This window comes from Salmo trutta, chromosome 12 (genome assembly GCF_901001165.1).
Source record: "Salmo trutta chromosome 12, fSalTru1.1, whole genome shotgun sequence".
NCBI classification, from domain to species: Eukaryota; Metazoa; Chordata; class Actinopteri; order Salmoniformes; family Salmonidae; genus Salmo; species Salmo trutta.
In genome coordinates this window covers 81,510,896-81,528,137 of record NC_042968.1, presented here as the reverse complement: position 1 = coordinate 81,528,137, position 17,242 = coordinate 81,510,896, and the positions used below count along the sequence as shown (strand labels likewise).

The following is a 17,242-nucleotide window of genomic DNA, read 5'->3' as shown; positions in this document are numbered from 1 at the left end:
GACCAGTACGAAAAAAAAAAGAAGAAAAAAAAATGTATGAAATGTATGCATTCACTACTGTAAGTCGCTCTGGATAAGAGTGTCTGCTAAATGACTAAAATGTAAATGTAAAACAGGTTTCGTATCCCCCTGGCATTGATTGACATAAACTTCAAGTCCATATCTATAGAATAGAAAGAAAAATCCTATGCAATCTCAACTTTACCCTCTCTATAAAAAGTTGCTTCATATATGTATTAACAGAAGTCTTAACCTGTAAAACAGTAACACCATATTTCAAAAGTAGAACGTTCAGTTTGCAGTGAGGAAGGAACTACCTTGTAAACCTACAGACAGAACAAATCACCCCGGTTGTATTTATTTTCCGTTGGCGAAAAAGGCTCTGATTCCCCTGTAGTATCCACCGTTTCCTTGATTTCGGGCCTGTTGTACAAGAGGCCATAATTTTGCCTTTGCTGCCTTGTCTGCTGCAGTCAAGTCGAATCTAAGTTTTCTCTCTTGAATGGTCTACCACACTGTCTCTCATTAGCATCACCAGCTGAAGAGAGTTCTCCCTAATTGTTTTGTCCATTCCCTTTGTGATTATTCAAAAGGCCGAAAGTCAATCTTTAAACTTGTCTAATAAAATTACGTATTTTTAATGGTGAGGGAGCTTTGCACCGTTTCCTGTCCAATGATGTCTACACATTTTTAGGTTGCACCTCCTACTTCTTTCCAGTGTAACAGGTCAAATAAATATACTGCTTTAGCAATGTCCCAGTGTATCTCCAGGCTACTGGAATTCGTTGCAGTTTGGTTGTTTTCTGTTGTTTTTTTTACCTGCCTAATGGGGTAACCACAGAGCTGGCTCAACTTTCCCGACTGCCATAAATTGTCTGTTTTTCATTTAAACAATGGAGATTAACCAGAAAGATCAGAATCAGGCCTACTGGAATTCTTCAGTTTTGTAATTTTCTGCTAATTCTTAAAAGTCTAAACATATGGAATTGTTTTAAGGTCAAATCATGGTTAATTTAGCTATTTGATGTATTGAAGTTGGCCTTTACTACTATAGCCCATAGAAACACATTGAATAAAACATCCATAAATGGCAAAAAAGACAGTCAAAAATAAATCATAAGGAATAAGGTTTTACATATTTAACCCTTTATTTTTGTTGGGACAAAACTACCTCCATACTTCCATTCATTTGTATGGGTTACCTTTAGACGAGTCCCATGACACTTGAGTCTTCCCTTTCTATAGAGTGGTCATTTTTTTCTAGGCCAAACGTTCAGATTCTACAGACGTTTTCGTGAGAAGACCGATTTTATGGATGTCTCCTGGTCTTAAAAACACGGTTGTAGCTCTGCCACATTCCACCGCAGATGCGGAAGGGCGACATACGGTGGATTGAGAGTCAGCAATTTGCCTCGTGATTGAACCGCCCACTAGTAGCCGCACCTCCGCCTAAACTATTCTAAGGTTGAAGGGGGTTTAGCACATTTTTATACATGATTAAAAGAGCACCTTTCTGGTCACATATACCCTAAATGACACAATATATATACTGACACAATATATGAATTTAAACATGCATTAACTACAAATGTTAAAGCTTGGTTTAAGTGCCCTATGTTTTTCATTATAGGATACAGCGGCTGTTTTTCCACTTCATAAACATAATGGTACCTTCTAAAAAAACATGACTCGAGTCATGTGATGTGACAATATAAATAAGGAAGTTTAAATCCATTTGTGAAATATTTCAGTCGTAAGTAACTTTCAATCTCCAATTAATCGTAATGAAGTGTGGCGGTACCGCCGAGGCGAAGGATGCCACACCCGAAGTGCAGCAAATCTGCGATGAGGTGAGCATATTTCCTTCACTTATCCTGCATAGTCTAGCGGAGGAACGCTCAACTCCGTTATCGAGGCAGAGTTGAGTATAGATAACTGGTCGCGCGACTTGCTAACAACATTGAGTTCCCATTCGTTGATAATTTATATTTTTTACAAGTATGTAAACACTTACCTGTACCTATGTCTGTCTTGCACAACTGCGGTCCTTTAGCGGGGTGCTGAAATTCATACTTTTAATGAACATTTATCGAATACAACCACCGATTTATCTGTTGCTCAACTCAGCGCGAGAGTCCCAATTGAATCGCAGTTTACTACGTCAAGGCCGCTATGTTTCCAGTTGATTAATACAAATTAGGGAAAGTCGGTGGTTTTCGAAGTATTTATTAAAAGTATGAATTTCAGCACCCTGCGGAAGGATCGCAGTTGTACAGGACAAACATAGCTGCAGGAAAGCTTTTTCAGAATCGTCATTATTACTAGTATCGACTGATGGTGACTCAACGTTGTTGCTAGAAAATCGCGTGACCAGTTATCAATTGTCACCTCGATATAAGAACGGAGATGCGCGTTCCTTATCTGTCCCACTGAACATCCTCATCTTTTTAAGAGTTGAGAATCAGACCTGATGGTGTAATTTTTAACCTTTTATTGAATAATAAGCTATACACTGGTGTATCGTAAACGTTCAATCTGTAGGTGTGCATATGCTATATGGAGGAAATTTGGGATGCTGTGGGAACTGAGTCATTGCCTGAGTATTTTTTTTAAAAAAATTCTAGATGAAGCCATCTGCAGAGGAGAAAGCTGGAAAGAAGTTTGACGTTTTTGCTGCCAAAACATTCACAACACAAGTTGTGGCTGGGACCAACTTCTTCATTAAAGTGAGAATAAAATTTTATAAATATAATTTCTAGCTTTTTTTTTTTTTTTTTGCAAAACTAAATGTCACCAGTTTCACTCTAGGATATTTATTAATCCTAGATGACTGACAGGGAGTGTTTGGAAGCCACCGCACAGCAATTTTCATACACCGTTGTAAAAAAGATTTAGGAAGCTATAAAAGAAATGTATTGATTATATTGATTAAGGTCTACATTTGTTTTTGACTTATGTTAGACACCTTTAATGCATAGGCCTACTTTTAAATTATATTAAGTGAACTGAACATGAAAGTATTTTTAAATTCCTTAACCATTTTTTCAGAGTACCAATAGTACTGTCCCCACTACAACAAATACATGACTTTGTTTTCAAGCTCGGTGACAGCCTGCCACATCCTCACAACCCCTGTGTGTGGTTCAAATCATCGGGCTGCATCAAAAGGTTATAGGGAGTGAGGCAGGTGGTGGCACCTTAATTGGGGAGGACAGGCTAATAGTCATGGCTGAAACGGCATTAATGGAATGGTATCTAACACATGGTTTCCATGTGGTTGACGTCATTCCATTTACCCCATTCCAAGCCTTCATCCGCTCAGCAACCTCCTGTGGCGTGAACATGTACATACTGGAAGAGCTATGTGAACTCTAAGCAAACAGATCATTACTCAGAGTCCTGTCTCCCATCACCTATTCTTCACTCACCGGCCCCTATTCCATCCTTCTCTCATAGGTCCATGTTGGTGGAGATGAATTTGTGCACCTGCGGGTCCATAGAACTCTACCTCACGCTGGTGGGAAACTGGAGCTTCATGGCATACAGACTCCCAAAGCTCACCATGATCCCATTGGTTTCTTCTGATTACCTGTAACTCCCTGCAGGGGATGCCACACTCCATGCCTGGATCATGTGTACCCTTGTTTATTATGGTCACCTGTATTGAATACTTTTGTTGGTAAATGTCTGTATTTTGTACTAAAAGCGGTCTACACCTTTGACTAAATGGCTTGTTAGAACATAAATACAAATTTGACAGCAGACTTGTTTTTGTCAATCTATTTGGCGGGTAGTAGTGACTAACATGTTTCTCGTGATTGCATGGTACATTTCGGGGAGGAGAGATTCAGTTGTTTTTTTTTTTTTTTTATTAAAAAAGTTTAAATACAGTGCAGTCTTCCAATTGAGGATCTCAAATAAAGGTCTCCTTAAAATCGGTAGAGGTGGAGGAAGTGATTTGACACCCTCATGTGGTGCAGTTTTCCTTCCTGTAAAGGAGCCTCTGTTTGTAGCTCTATACTGTTTGAAAACCGATTTTGCGTGGAAGATGGACACACGCAATTACTTTTGGTTCTGGACATCAAAATTAAATGTTGGCAACAGGAAAGGGAGCATCAATTGCGGTTTGCATAGTCTTGCTTTTCTTTTTCCTGAAAACATTTGGGTGTCCACTGAATGCAACTCAAGAGGACCGCAACCGTTCTAAGAGGTGATCACAACTTGTAATGACAGCATGATTGGCTGATGGCAGCTTTTACCTGTTAAATGCCACATTCCATCAAATACACACAAAGCTGAAAACTGCTAATATTTGGGTTTGAGGGAATAAAAAGTAGAGGGTTATGGGAGGAGAAGAATACAGTGTACAAAACATTAGGAACACCTTCCAAATATTGCGTTGGGAACCCCCCCACTCCAATTACTCTCAGTTGTGTCAAGTTGGCTGAATGTCCTTTGGGTGGTGGACCATTCTTGATACACACAGGTGACTGAGTGTGGGAAAAACAGCTGCATTGCAGTTCTTGACACAAACTGGGGCGCTTGGCTGGCACCTACTACCATACACCGTTAAAAGGAACTTCAATGTTTTCTTGCCCACTCACCCTCAATGGCACACATGGACAATCCAAGACTAAAGGCTTAAACACTTTAACATGTCTCCTCCCCTTCATCTACACTGAAGTGGCTATAACGAGTGACATCAATAAGGGATCATAGCTTTCACCTGGTCAGTCTGTCATGGAAAGAACAGGTGTTCTTAAAGTTTGTACATTCAGTAAGTCTCCTACTGTATAAGCCACCAGATTAAGAGAGTAGGCGAACACCATTAGAATGATCAAATAAAATTGTATTTGTCCTATGCGCCGACTACAACTGGCCCTTAAACAACAATGCAGTTTTACAAAAATAAGTAACACCATAAAATTATAAGACTATATACAGTGCCTTTGGAAAGTACTCAGACCCCTTAACTTTTTCCACATTTTGTTACGTTATTTCTAAAAACTATATTTTTTAATTCCTCATCAATCTACACACTACCCCATAATGACAAAGCAAAAACGTATTAAAAATAAATGCCTTATTTACATAAGTATTCAGACCCTTTGCTATGAGTCTTGTAATTGAGTTCCGGTGCATCCTGTTTCCATTGATCATCTTTGAGGTGTTTCTACAACTTGGATTGGAGTCCACCTGTGGTAAATGCAATTGATTGGACATGAGTTGTAAAGGCAAACACCTGTCTATATAAGGTCCCTCAGTTAACAGTGCATGTCAGAGCAAAAACCAAGCCATGAGGTCGAAGGAATGAGCCGTAGAGGTCTGCGGCAGGATTGTGTCGAGGAAGGTTAAAAAAAAAGCATGTCTGCAACATTAAAGGTCTCCAAGAACGCAGTGGCCTCCATCGTTCTTAAATGGAAGTTTGGAACCACCAAGACTCTTCCTAGAACTGGCCGCCCAGCAAAACTGAGCAATCGGGGGAGATGGGAGAACCTTCCAGAAGGACAACCATCTCTGTAGCACTCCACCAATCAGGCCTTTATCGTAGAGTACCAGACAGAAGAAGCCACTCGTCAATAAAAGGCAAATGACAGCCCGCTTGGAGTTTGCCAAAAGGCACCTAAAGGACTCTCGGACCATGAGAAACTAAATTATCTGGTCTGATGAAACCTGAATGCCAAACGTCACGTCTGGAGGAAACCTGGCACCATCCCTACGGCGAAGCATGGTGGTGGGGATGTTTTTCAGTGGCAGGGACTGGGAGACTAGTCGGGATTGGGGAAAAGATGAACGGTGCAAAGTACAGAGAGATCCTTGCTGAAAACCTGCTCCAGAGTGTTCAGGACCTCAAACTGGGGGCGAAGGATGAAATAACACATACTCCAACAGGACAACGACCCTAAGCACACAACCAAGACACCGCAGGAGTGGCTTCGGGACAATTCTCTGAATGTCCTTGAGTGGCCCAGCCAAAGCCCGGACTTGAACCCAATCGAACATCTCTGGAGAGAACTGAAAATGGCTGTGCAGCAACACCCCCCCATCCAACCTGACAGAGATTGAGAGGATCTGCAGAGAGGAATGGGAGAAAATACCCAAATACAGGTGTGCCAATCTTGTAGCGTCGTACCCAAGAAGACTCAAGGTTGTAATTGCTGCAAAGGTGCTTCAACAAAATACTGAGTAAACGGTCTGAATACTTATGTCATATTTGAGTTTTAATTTTTAATAAATTTGCTAAAGTATCTGACCTTCCTATAGACAAGTGTGTGTGTGTGTGTGTGTGTGTGTGTGTGTGTGTGTGTGTGTGTGTGTGTGTGTGTGTGTGTGTGTGTGTGTGTGTGTGTGTGTGTGTGTGTGTGTGAGAAAGGGTCTGAGTACTTTTTGACTACACTGTACAGGGGGTACTGGTACCAAGACATTGTGCGGGGGTACAGGTTAGTCGAGGTAATTGAGAGAATATGTACAGTACCAGCCGAACGTTTGGACACACCTACTCATTCCTGGGTTTTTCTTTAGAGTAAAAGTGATGAAATAACACATGGAATCATGTGTTAAACAAAATATATTTTAGATTCTTCAAAGTAGCCACCCTTTGCCTTGACAGCTTTGCACACTCTTGGCATTCTCTCAACCAGCTTCATGAGGTAGTCACCTGGAATGCATTTCAATTAACAGGTGTGCCTTAAGTTAACTTGTGGAATTTCTTTCAATTTTAATGTGTTTGTGCCAATCAGTTCTGTTGTGACAAGGTAGGGGTGGTATACAGAATATAGTCCTATTTGGTAAAAGAGCGAGTCCATGGCAGGAACAGCTCAAATAAGCAAAGAGAAACGGCAGTCCATTACTTTAAGACATGAAGGTCAGTCAATCTGGAAAAAGTGCAGTCGCAAAAACCATCAAGCGCTATGATTAAACTGGCTCTCATGAAAACCGCCACAGGAAAGGAAGACCCAGCGTTACTTCTGCTGCAGAGGATCACTTGATTAGTTACCAGCCTCAGAAATTGCAGCCCAAATAAATGCTCCACAGAGTTCAAGTAACAGACACATCTCAACATCAACTGTTCAGAGGAGACTGAATCAGGCCTTCATGATCAAATTTCTGCAAAGAAAATACACTACTAAAGGACACCAATAATAAGAAGAGACTTGCTTTGGCCAAGAAACACGAGCAATGGACATTAGACCAGTAGAAATCTGTCCTTTGGTCTGATGAGTCCAAATTGGAGATTTCTGGTTCCAAACGCCGTGTCTTTGTGAGACGCAGAGTAGGTGAGCGGATGATCTCCCCATCTGTGGTTCCCACCGTGAAGCATGGAGGAGGAGGTGTGAGAGTGCTTTGATGTTGACACTGTCAGTGATTTATTTAGAATTCAAGGCACACTTAACCAGCATGGCTACCACAGCATTCTGCAACAATACGCCATCCCATCTGGTTTGCGGTTAGTGAAGGAAAAGCAGCCAACAAGTGCTCAGCATAACTCCTGCAAGACTATTGAAGAAGCATTCCAGTTGAAGATGGTTGAGAGAATGCCAAGAGTTTATAAAGCTGTCATCAAGGCAAAGGGTGGTTACTTTGAAGAATCAAAAATTTAAATATATTTTGATTTAACACTTTTTTGGTTACATGAGTCCATATGTGTTATTTCATAGTTTTGATGTTTTCACTATTATTCTACAATGTAGAAAATAGTCAAAATAAATAAAAACCCTTGAATGAGTAGGTTTGTCCAAACTTTTGGCTGATACTGAACATGTAGGTAGGGGTAAAGTGACTATGCATAGATAATAAACAGTGAGTAGCAGCAGTCCAGGTAGCCAATTGTTCTGCAGCCTTATGGCTTTGGGGTAGAAGCTGTTAAGGAGGCTTTTGGACCTAGACTTTTTGAAGATCTAGGGGCCCATGCCAAATCTTTTCAGTCTCCTGAGGGGGAATAGGTGTTGTCGAGCCCTCTTCACGACTGTCTTGGTGTGTTTGGACCATGATTGTTTGTTGATGATGGGCCACCAAAGAACTTGAAGCTCTCAACCTGCTCCACTACAGCCTGTCAATGTGAATGGGGGCTTGTTTGGCTCTCCTTTTACTGTAGTCCATGATCAGCTCCTTTGTCTTGCTCACGTTGAGGGAGATGTTATCCTGGCACAACCCTGCCAGGTCTCTGACCTCCTCCCTATAGGCTGGCTCATCGTTGTCGGTGATCAGGCCTACCACCGTTATGTCGTCAGCAAACTTAATGATAGTGTTGGAGTCGTGCTTGGCCAGGCAGTCATGGGTGAACAGGGAGTACAGTAAGGGAAAAAGCACGCACCCTTGAATAAGGTCAATGCTGATCGTGATGCTCATGGTGGCGTTGTCTTGCTTACTGTAGCTGGCAAGTATGACATAACATAGTATGCAGCATGACACTCAGGACATAATCATGTGATTACAGGTTAGGCTACAGAAACAACCTTGAGTGACTGACTCACAGTTGACGTGACTTCCCTGTTTTATATTTGTTTTATATGGAGAAACGCAAAACCAACAAAAAGAGGATGTCATTACCCAGAGGAGTGAAGAAGATTCAAGAAGCCCTGGGGGAGTCATACGTTATAACTTTACTTGTTTGCCTGTGTACTCTTCCTCTCTGTTTCTCTCTCCCACACCACCACCACTGTGTTTTCTGGGTGATTCTTTGCATGTGACATTATGTGGCGATTCAAATTTATTAAGAATTGAGAGCCTTGATGTTAAAACTGTTACGTTTCATATCCATATTTTTAAGGGTTGTTTGTGGCCATTAATTTGTTCATGAGGTGGTTGGTTGTGTCTCTTGCAGACACTAGTGGCATTGTAAATACTTTTAAAACAGAAAACTGGATTCAAAGATCTGGATGAGGGCAACAGATTATCCTACACGCAATATTTATTTCTGTACCTTAAACAGTGATTTTAGGGACTTCTTATGTCCCTAAACAATAATTAAACACTCATCTTACATACTCATTCATACTGTATCTAGTCTCCAGTATACAGCTTCTAGTGCACTTGAATTATATCATTAAACAAACATTGTTTACTATTTTTTATTTAGCTAAAGTAACAGAGGACATCACTGTAAATGAACATTTGAGATGTAAGTATTTATTCTGATATTATGGACAAAACTAATGGTATTTATTTTGTCATAGTTCTAGTAAGGTGAGTTACAATCATGGAAGTGATGATGTCATATCCATATTTACAGGGCTGACTATGTACAGTAGTTACTGTGTTGTACTTTTTTGCCCTCAGTGATGAACTGGCTTCATAAAGTGGTTGACTTTGACGAGCAATCTGTCTCTGTGACACCTTTCTGTCTGTCTGTCCTATCTGTTTTTCTGTCTGTCCTTTCTGTCTGTTTTTCTGTCTGCCTGTCTGGCATTCATCAGTGATTTAAAACAATCATTTCTGATCTTTCAATTTAGAAAAAGTTATTGCTAATGGTGTCTGTAAGACAGGTGAGCATAGTAAAATTGAGAGAAACCTAATGAAGACAACATACACATACTGTGAACGTTTTAGAGTGGACCGTTGTCTGATTAGTTTCCCTCATTTTGTTTCCTCCTGTCCTTTATCCCTACAGTCAGCTATTTATCAGGGATTTTAATAAAACATATATAATTAGGTCAGTGCTTATATTTGTCCTATTTCACACATGTACAAGTGTGTATTAATACGCATATTTAATTTAATTATTAAGTAGAACAGACAAACCACCAGGCTCCGGACCTCATAGGGTCAGAGTTGAATACCCCTGTAACAGATGTTCTGCTTTCTATCATCTAATGATTCAAAGACTTGTACTCTCATCTGTCCTCAACTTGAAGAACACCATGTCAATACTGTAGATAGACAGCAGAGGTCATCTTCCTCATGGAATATGCTACGGTGCAGCTGGGTGCAAAGTTGGAGTGAAAAGACTTGCAGTAACATTTTGAAGCTTCCGCAGTCAAACCACAAACTGAGTCTGCCATCTGTCAGTATGAACATAGTGGCACACTATCTTATAGTGATTCAGTACAATTGATGACTGTCCATTTTCTTGCTCATAGTACATACTAGTTCATCTAGAACATAACATAGTAATACCCAAACGTGCAGGTTCAGTCAGTAGACTACAATCCATACATAAGTGGCAACCTTATGTCAAACTTAACATTTACATTTACAATTACAATTACATTTTTTGTTAATAAGAGAATGTTCCAGTAAACTATTTTGTCCACTCAATCAAGTGGTTTGATTTTATTTGCACACTTGAATTAAGCACACAAATATTGTCATTAGATACTGAGAACATTTCTTGATTTGATTTCACAATATTGGACTGATTCATGGTTTCAAGACCACTGCTTCAACTGGCAAGGTATGTGGGTTGCAGGTGTGTCTGTGACTAACAGACTTGCCCACACCTGTTTCAGGAGTTCCATCCCAGTATGTCTATCGCCTTACCTTAAGTCCAAGAGTCAAAAGAGTGAAAAATTTACCACTGGAAAATAGTTTCTTAGAACATCTCGTGTTTTAGAACTTATATAACAATTACTTGCCTGAAGCAGTATCCGATTTAAAGGGATAGATCCCCTAAAAAGATAACTCGAGAATCATATTAGGTTGTGTTTTGAGGGGACTATACATTTAAAAATGTTGACCTGAGATAAATCAAACTGAGATTACATGAAGGCTTGCTCTACAGCAAGGTTTTACACTGATAGTTAGATTTAATATTAAACCACACACACGCGCGCGCACACACACACACACACACACACACACACACACACACACACACACACACACACACACACACACACACACACACACACACACACACACACACACACACACACACACACACACACACACACACACACACACACACACACACACACACACACACACACACACACACACACACACACACACACACACACACACACACACACACACACACACACACACAAAAGAGATTCAGGGCTTGTGTGTTAGGGGGAGCTCTGTTTACCATCCAAAGTGCTGACAGTTCGTTTTGATTCTCTGGTTCCTGCCCACAGAAAGCACTGGAGAGGCAGACACTGCATTGTTCATCACTGTCTTTGTGGGGGGATGGGGGATGCTGCTCCTGTTTGAACCCATCCCACCTCCAGGGTTCTATAGAGGGAGGAGTGACTGGGAGGTCCCGGCCACACCCCCCACAAGCCCCATCTCCACCCGTTGGTATTGTGTGTGTGTGTGTGTGTGTGTGTGTGTGTGTGTGTGTGTGTGTGTGTGTGTGTCAAGGGGGTGTGGTATAGAGATGGTGACAGGTAGCAGGTTGTGTATGGGAAGGGGGGGTGGTTATGTAAGCTCATGCTCTACAGTATATATAGGACTGAGAGGCAGCGAAGAAAAACAGATCTCCTGTTCTGTCCTCTTCTTCGTACAACCACTTACTTTACAATTCTTGATACTGACACTGCTCAGCGGTAGCCATGACGACCATGCTGCTGAGAGCGCTAGGAGCACTGCTCTGCTCCTTGGTTGTCACCGCTGAGGTTCTGCCCCAAGGAGACTTCAATCTACAGGGGGTAAGAGAGAGAATGAAGAGAGGGATTAACAAATCAGGGATTCATTGAAAATCAAATGATGAGGACCAAACTATAGATTATTATAGAGAAAAAATTTACTGAAAAAATACAAAAAAGAAACTGTGATACAAATGGAAATGATTAAGAGAAATGTGGGAATTCTAGTGACACATTTTCAGATTGAGAATTTCATTTATAAATGATTCAGGGATATTCCAGTATCAGTTCTCACAGATTTAGGATCGAAAAATTCTGTGACCCCACAGACAGGAATGAGAAGGTGTTGTAATCTAATCAGGGCTGGTTTTTTTCAGGTTGCAGGAAAGTGGTACCTGATTGGATTTGCTACTAATGCCCAGTGGTTTGTCAGCCACAGGGCCGGCATGAAGATGGGCACCGCCATGCTGACACCAACTGTTGAAGGCGACCTGGACATGGCATATGCTAGTCTGAAGTGAGTGAGTGAGTGAGTGAGTGAGTGAGTGAGTGAGTGAGTGAGTGAGTGAGTGAGAGAGAGAGAGAGAGAGAGAGAGAGAGAGAGAGAGACAGACAAAAACTAAAACTTTCTGCTGATACTGTATGAACTGTATTGTCTCTGTAGCACTGATGGCTCCTGCTGGAGAATGAACCACCTGGCTGAAAAGACAAACCTTCCTGGGAAATTCATCTTCAAGAGCCAGCGTAAGTTTAGAACCTACACACACACAGGGCCGGTTTTAACCTTTTGTGGGCCCTAAGCGAGATTTGGTTACGGGGCCCCCACCTCACAACAAAACATTTTAGTGGCCCCCTCTAGACAGTGTAGAGAAACATTCCCTGCAATTCTACACATTTTGCCATGGGGAGTAGAGAAATTGTTGCAGTTTTAAAGTACATTTTCCGCAATTCTACACATTTGGCAAAAGAAAACTTTGCAGTTTTATAACAAACTTTGTTATGACTTATGCCACATTAATATGGTCTGAGTGAGAATGACTAACAAAATCAATGGGGGCTCCCCAATTGATGATGCACAACCAAATTGCACCTGGTGTATTCTACTATTCTTACCAATGATGTATGTAAACCCTGGGTTGCTGATGCTATGTACAGTGAGGGAAAAAAGTATTTGATCCCCTGCTGATTTTGTACGTTTGCCCACCGACAAAGAAATGATCAGTCTATAATTTTAATGGTAGGTTTATTTGAACAGTGAGAGACAGAATAACAACAAAAAAATCCAGAAAAACGCATGTCAAAAATGTTATAAAATGATTTGCATTTTAATGAGGGAAATAAGTATTTGACCCCTCTGCAAAACATGACTTAGTACTTGGTGGCACAAACCCTTGTTGGCAATCACAGAGGTCAGACGTTTCTTGTAGTTGGCCACCAGGTTTGCACACATCTCAGGAGGGATTTTGTCCAACTCCTCTTTGCTGGTCTTCTCCAAGTCATTAAGGTTTCGAGGCTGACGTTTGGCAACTCGAACCTTCAGCTCCCTCCACAGATTTTCTATGGGATTAAGGTCTGAAGATGGCCAGGCCACTCCAGGACCTTAATGTGCTTCTTCTTGAGCCACTCCTTTGTTGCCTTGGCTGTGTGTTTTGGGTCATTGTCATGCTGGAATACCCATCCACGACCCATTTTCAATGCCCTGGCTGAGTGAAGGAGGTTCTCACCCAAGATTTGACGGTACATGGCCCCGTCCATTGTCCCTTTGATGCGGTAAAGTTGTCCTGTCCCCTTAGTAGAAAAACACCCCCAAAGCATAATGTTTCCACCTCCATGTTTGACGGTGGGGATGGTGTTCTTGGGGTCATAGGCAGCATTCCTCCTCCTCCAAACACAGCGAGTTGAGTTGATGCCAAAGAGCTCCCTTTTGGTCTCATCTGACCACAACACTTTCACCCAGTTGTCCTCTGAATCATTCAGATGTTCATTGACAAACTTCAGACGGGCATGTGTATGTGCTTTCTTGAGCAGGGGGACCTTGCGGGCGCTGCAGGATTTCAGTCCTTCACGGCGTAGTGTGTTACCAATTGTTTTCTTGGTGACTATGGTCCCAGCTGCCTTGAGATCATTGACAAGATCCTCCCGTGTAGTTCTGGGCTGATTCCTCACCGTTCTCATGATCATTGCAACTCCACGAGGTGAGATCTTGTATGGAGCCCCCGGCCGAGGGAGATTGACAGTTCTTTTGTGTTTCTTCCATTTAAAAATAATCGCACCAACTGTTGTCACCTTCTCACCAAGCTGCTTGGCGATGGTCTTGTAGCCCATTCCAGCCTTGTGTAGGTCTACAATCTTGTCCCTGACATCCTTGGAGAGCTCTTTGGTCTTGGCCATGGTGGAGAGTTTGGAATCTGATTGATTGCTTCTGTGGACAGGTGTCTTTTATACAGGTAACAAACTGAGATTAGGAGCACTCCCTTTAAGAGTGTGCTCTAATCTCAGCTCGTTACCTGTGTAAAAGACACCTGGGAGCCAGAAATCTTTCTGATTGAGAGGGGGTCAAATACTTATTTCCCTCATTAAAATGCAAATCAATTTATCACATTTTTGACATGCGTTTTTCTGGATTTTTTGTTGTTGTTATTCTGTCTCTCACTGTTCAAATAAACCTACCATTAAAATGATAGACTGATCATTTCTTTATCAGTGGGCAAACGTACAAAATCAGCAGGGGATCAAATACTTTTTTCCCTCACTGTATTAGGCAATGAGAGACTTTGAAGCCACTGGATGGCCATATATTGGCACTCCTCAGAAAAGCATTCCTCCATAGGAATAAATGTAACAACATTACATGTATTAAAGTGTTTTTGTTGTTGTAGTGACAGTAACATTAGTACTTTCTAAGTATTATATAAAATATTATATAAACTTGTTTTATATCTTTTCATTTTTTATGTTTAGCTCACACCATATAGTTTAAAAGTATGCATTAAGGTGTCTGTAATAGAATAAGTGTTTCAAAAGCAAATGTATACTTTTATGAAAGCCTTTCTATAGCTTCCAAAATATATTTTACAACGGTGGGGGAGTGCCAAGATGGAGTCGCTGTGGCTTCAAGACATCGCCCCCTGTCTGTCATCAGTGTATGCATAAATTGTTTGTTGAGACCCGACTGAGTTCCTAAAAAAAAAAACATATGTTGCTTATGCCTGGAACCCTGCTCATACATACATGTGTGTATATATATATATATATACACACACACACACACACACACACACACACACACACACACACACACACACACACACACACACACACACACACACACACACACACACACACACACACACACACACACGTGTCTATTCATCTTCTTTTCACCCCTCTCTAGGCTGGAATAATGAAAATGACATGCGTGTCGTTGATGTTAAGTATGATGAGTACGCCCTCATTCACACCATCAAGACCAAGGGAGGTGTTTCAACTGTGCTCAACAAACTGTATGGTAAGTTCTTTTCCACTCCTCTGTTCATTCCTATAACTCAGTCTCATTTTGTCACTATTTTTCCCCAATAATTTGTTAGCAATCTTGCATTATAAATTGTATTGTATCCTTCATAGTATATTTAGTCTGCCATGTTCTGCATGTGTGGTGTCTACAGCCCGCGGGACAGACCTGAGCCCTGACCTGCTGCAGATGTTTAAGCAGTTCTCCCTGGACACTGGCATTCTGCCTGAGAACATTGCTATCCTCCCCAAAAACGGTTCGTCCCATTTCTGTTTGTGACGTGGGTTCTATTAAATCCATATCGCGGAAGTTCAGCATTACAGCGTGGTTAAAATTTAAAGGCAAAGTTCCTGCATTAGAGGAGACTGCATTTCATGGTACATATGTAATCGCTGCATATGTCTGCTCAATCAGATTTACCTTAACATTTCCAGCCTGCAATCTGTAATGCTTCAGCGATACCGGTTGAATAGAGCCCTAAGTTGAACAATATTTATGGATAGAAGTGTGGAATGTCTCAGGCCTTCTTTCTCTCTTTCTACAGATGAGTGTCCCGCTGCGTAATTTCATCAATGCTCATCCCTTCCAAAGCGTCCTCCCTTGATCCTTCTGCATGGCTTTGCTACTTGATGGGTAGGCAGACACATGGCAACTGTGGCAACCAGGAACCACCTTTAGCTGCAGTGACCCATCTGGTTCCGCCTTAACCTGCAGCTACGCTACATTACCCACTGAAGCCTAGTTTTCCACTTCCCCGATTTGTTCCAATAAAATGCTGTCTGGTGCTTTATCAGTTTGTCAGGCATCCTACTCTTACATATGACGGTATTTAATACCTCTGATCCTAAGTAAGAGGACCACAATGGAAATAAGTCCCAGACTTTGTTGTGTTATCCTCAATGATTTTATTCATGTGCATGTATGGCTTTTAAGTTTTATGTGTGCTTGTTTTTTTTAAATGGTCGAATTAATAAACTAAACTAACCTAAAGTAATATAAGCTGCTTTAGAAGTCTGAATCGATCACATGTATGCCCTAATGTAAACCCAGCTGTAAAAGAAACCTTGGTGTACCATCACTCTATGGAAAATGTTATCCTACTCCTTGCGGTTATTAGTTGACAATTACATACAGTACCCTCAGAAAGTATTCACAACCGTTTACTTTTTCCACATTTTGTTGTGTTACAGCCTGAATTTAAAATTGATTAAATTGAGATTTTGTGTCAATGGCCTGTGGTGGATAAAGGTACCCAATGGTCATACAGATCAGAGGCAATGGGGATGACCTGGGATGTTCTCTTGATAAGTATGTGAATTGGACCATTTTTCTGTCCTGCTAAGCATTCAAAATGTAACAAGTACTTTTGGCTGTCAGGGAAAACGTATGGAGTAAAAAGTACATTATTTTCTTTTGGAATGTAGTGAAGTAAAAGTAGTCAAAAATATAAATAGTAAAGTATAGATAACCAGAAAAACTACTTAAGTAGTACTTTAAAGTATTTTTAGTTAAGTAATTTACACCACTGACTGTCCTACACACAATACCCCATAATGTCAAAGTGGAAATATGTTTTTAGAAATGTCTTGAGTCAATAAGTATTCAAGCCCTTTGTTATGGCAAGCCTAAATAAGTTGAGTAAAAATGTGCTTAACAAGTCACATAAGTTGCATGGACTCACTCTGTGTGCAGTAATAGTGTTTAACATGCTTTTTGAATGACTACCTCATCTCTGTACCCCACACATACAACTATCTGTAAGGTCTCTCAGTCGAGCAGTGAATTTAAAACACTGATTCAACCAAAAAGACGGAAGTTTCCAATGCCTTGCAAAGAAGGGCACCTCATTGGTAAATGGCAAAACAATTAAAAAAGCAGACATTGAATATTCTTTTGAGCATAGTGAAGTGATTAATAGCACTTTGGGTGGTGTATCATTATACCCAGTCACTACAAACATGCAGGCGTCCTTCCTAATTCAGTTGCCGGAGAGGAAGGAAACTGCTCAGGGATTTCACCATGAGGCCCATGGTGACTTTAAAACAGTAAAATGGCTGTGATAGAAAATGAAGAATGGATCAACAACATTGTAGTTATGACAGAGTGAAAAGAAGGAAGCCTCTAAAGAATACAAATATTCCAAAACATGCATCCTGTTTGCAATAAGTCGCTAAAGTAAAACTGCAAATGTGGCAAAGAAATT

General features: G+C 40.9%; 2 protein-coding genes across 2 annotated transcripts; both read left to right on the top strand.

Annotated features, from left to right (window-relative positions):
- The first annotated feature begins 1,704 nt into the window (after positions 1–1,704).
- Positions 1,705–3,762, top strand: LOC115204397 (cystatin-B). The gene is made up of 3 exons (XM_029769931.1): positions 1,705–1,850; positions 2,625–2,726; positions 3,457–3,762. Exons 1-3 carry the CDS (start codon positions 1,785–1,787, stop codon positions 3,583–3,585), a joined length of 297 nt encoding a protein of 98 aa, XP_029625791.1. The 5' UTR covers positions 1,705–1,784; the 3' UTR covers positions 3,586–3,762.
- Positions 3,763–11,398: 7,636 nt separating this feature from the next.
- LOC115204396 (lipocalin) lies at positions 11,399–16,268 on the top strand. Its single transcript, XM_029769930.1, has 6 exons — positions 11,399–11,591; positions 11,906–12,045; positions 12,193–12,272; positions 14,923–15,036; positions 15,194–15,295; positions 15,584–16,268. The coding sequence occupies exons 1-6, from the start codon at positions 11,496–11,498 to the stop codon at positions 15,601–15,603; spliced, it is 552 nt and encodes a 183-aa protein (XP_029625790.1). The 5' UTR covers positions 11,399–11,495; the 3' UTR covers positions 15,604–16,268.
- Positions 16,269–17,242: the final 974 nt, after the last annotated feature.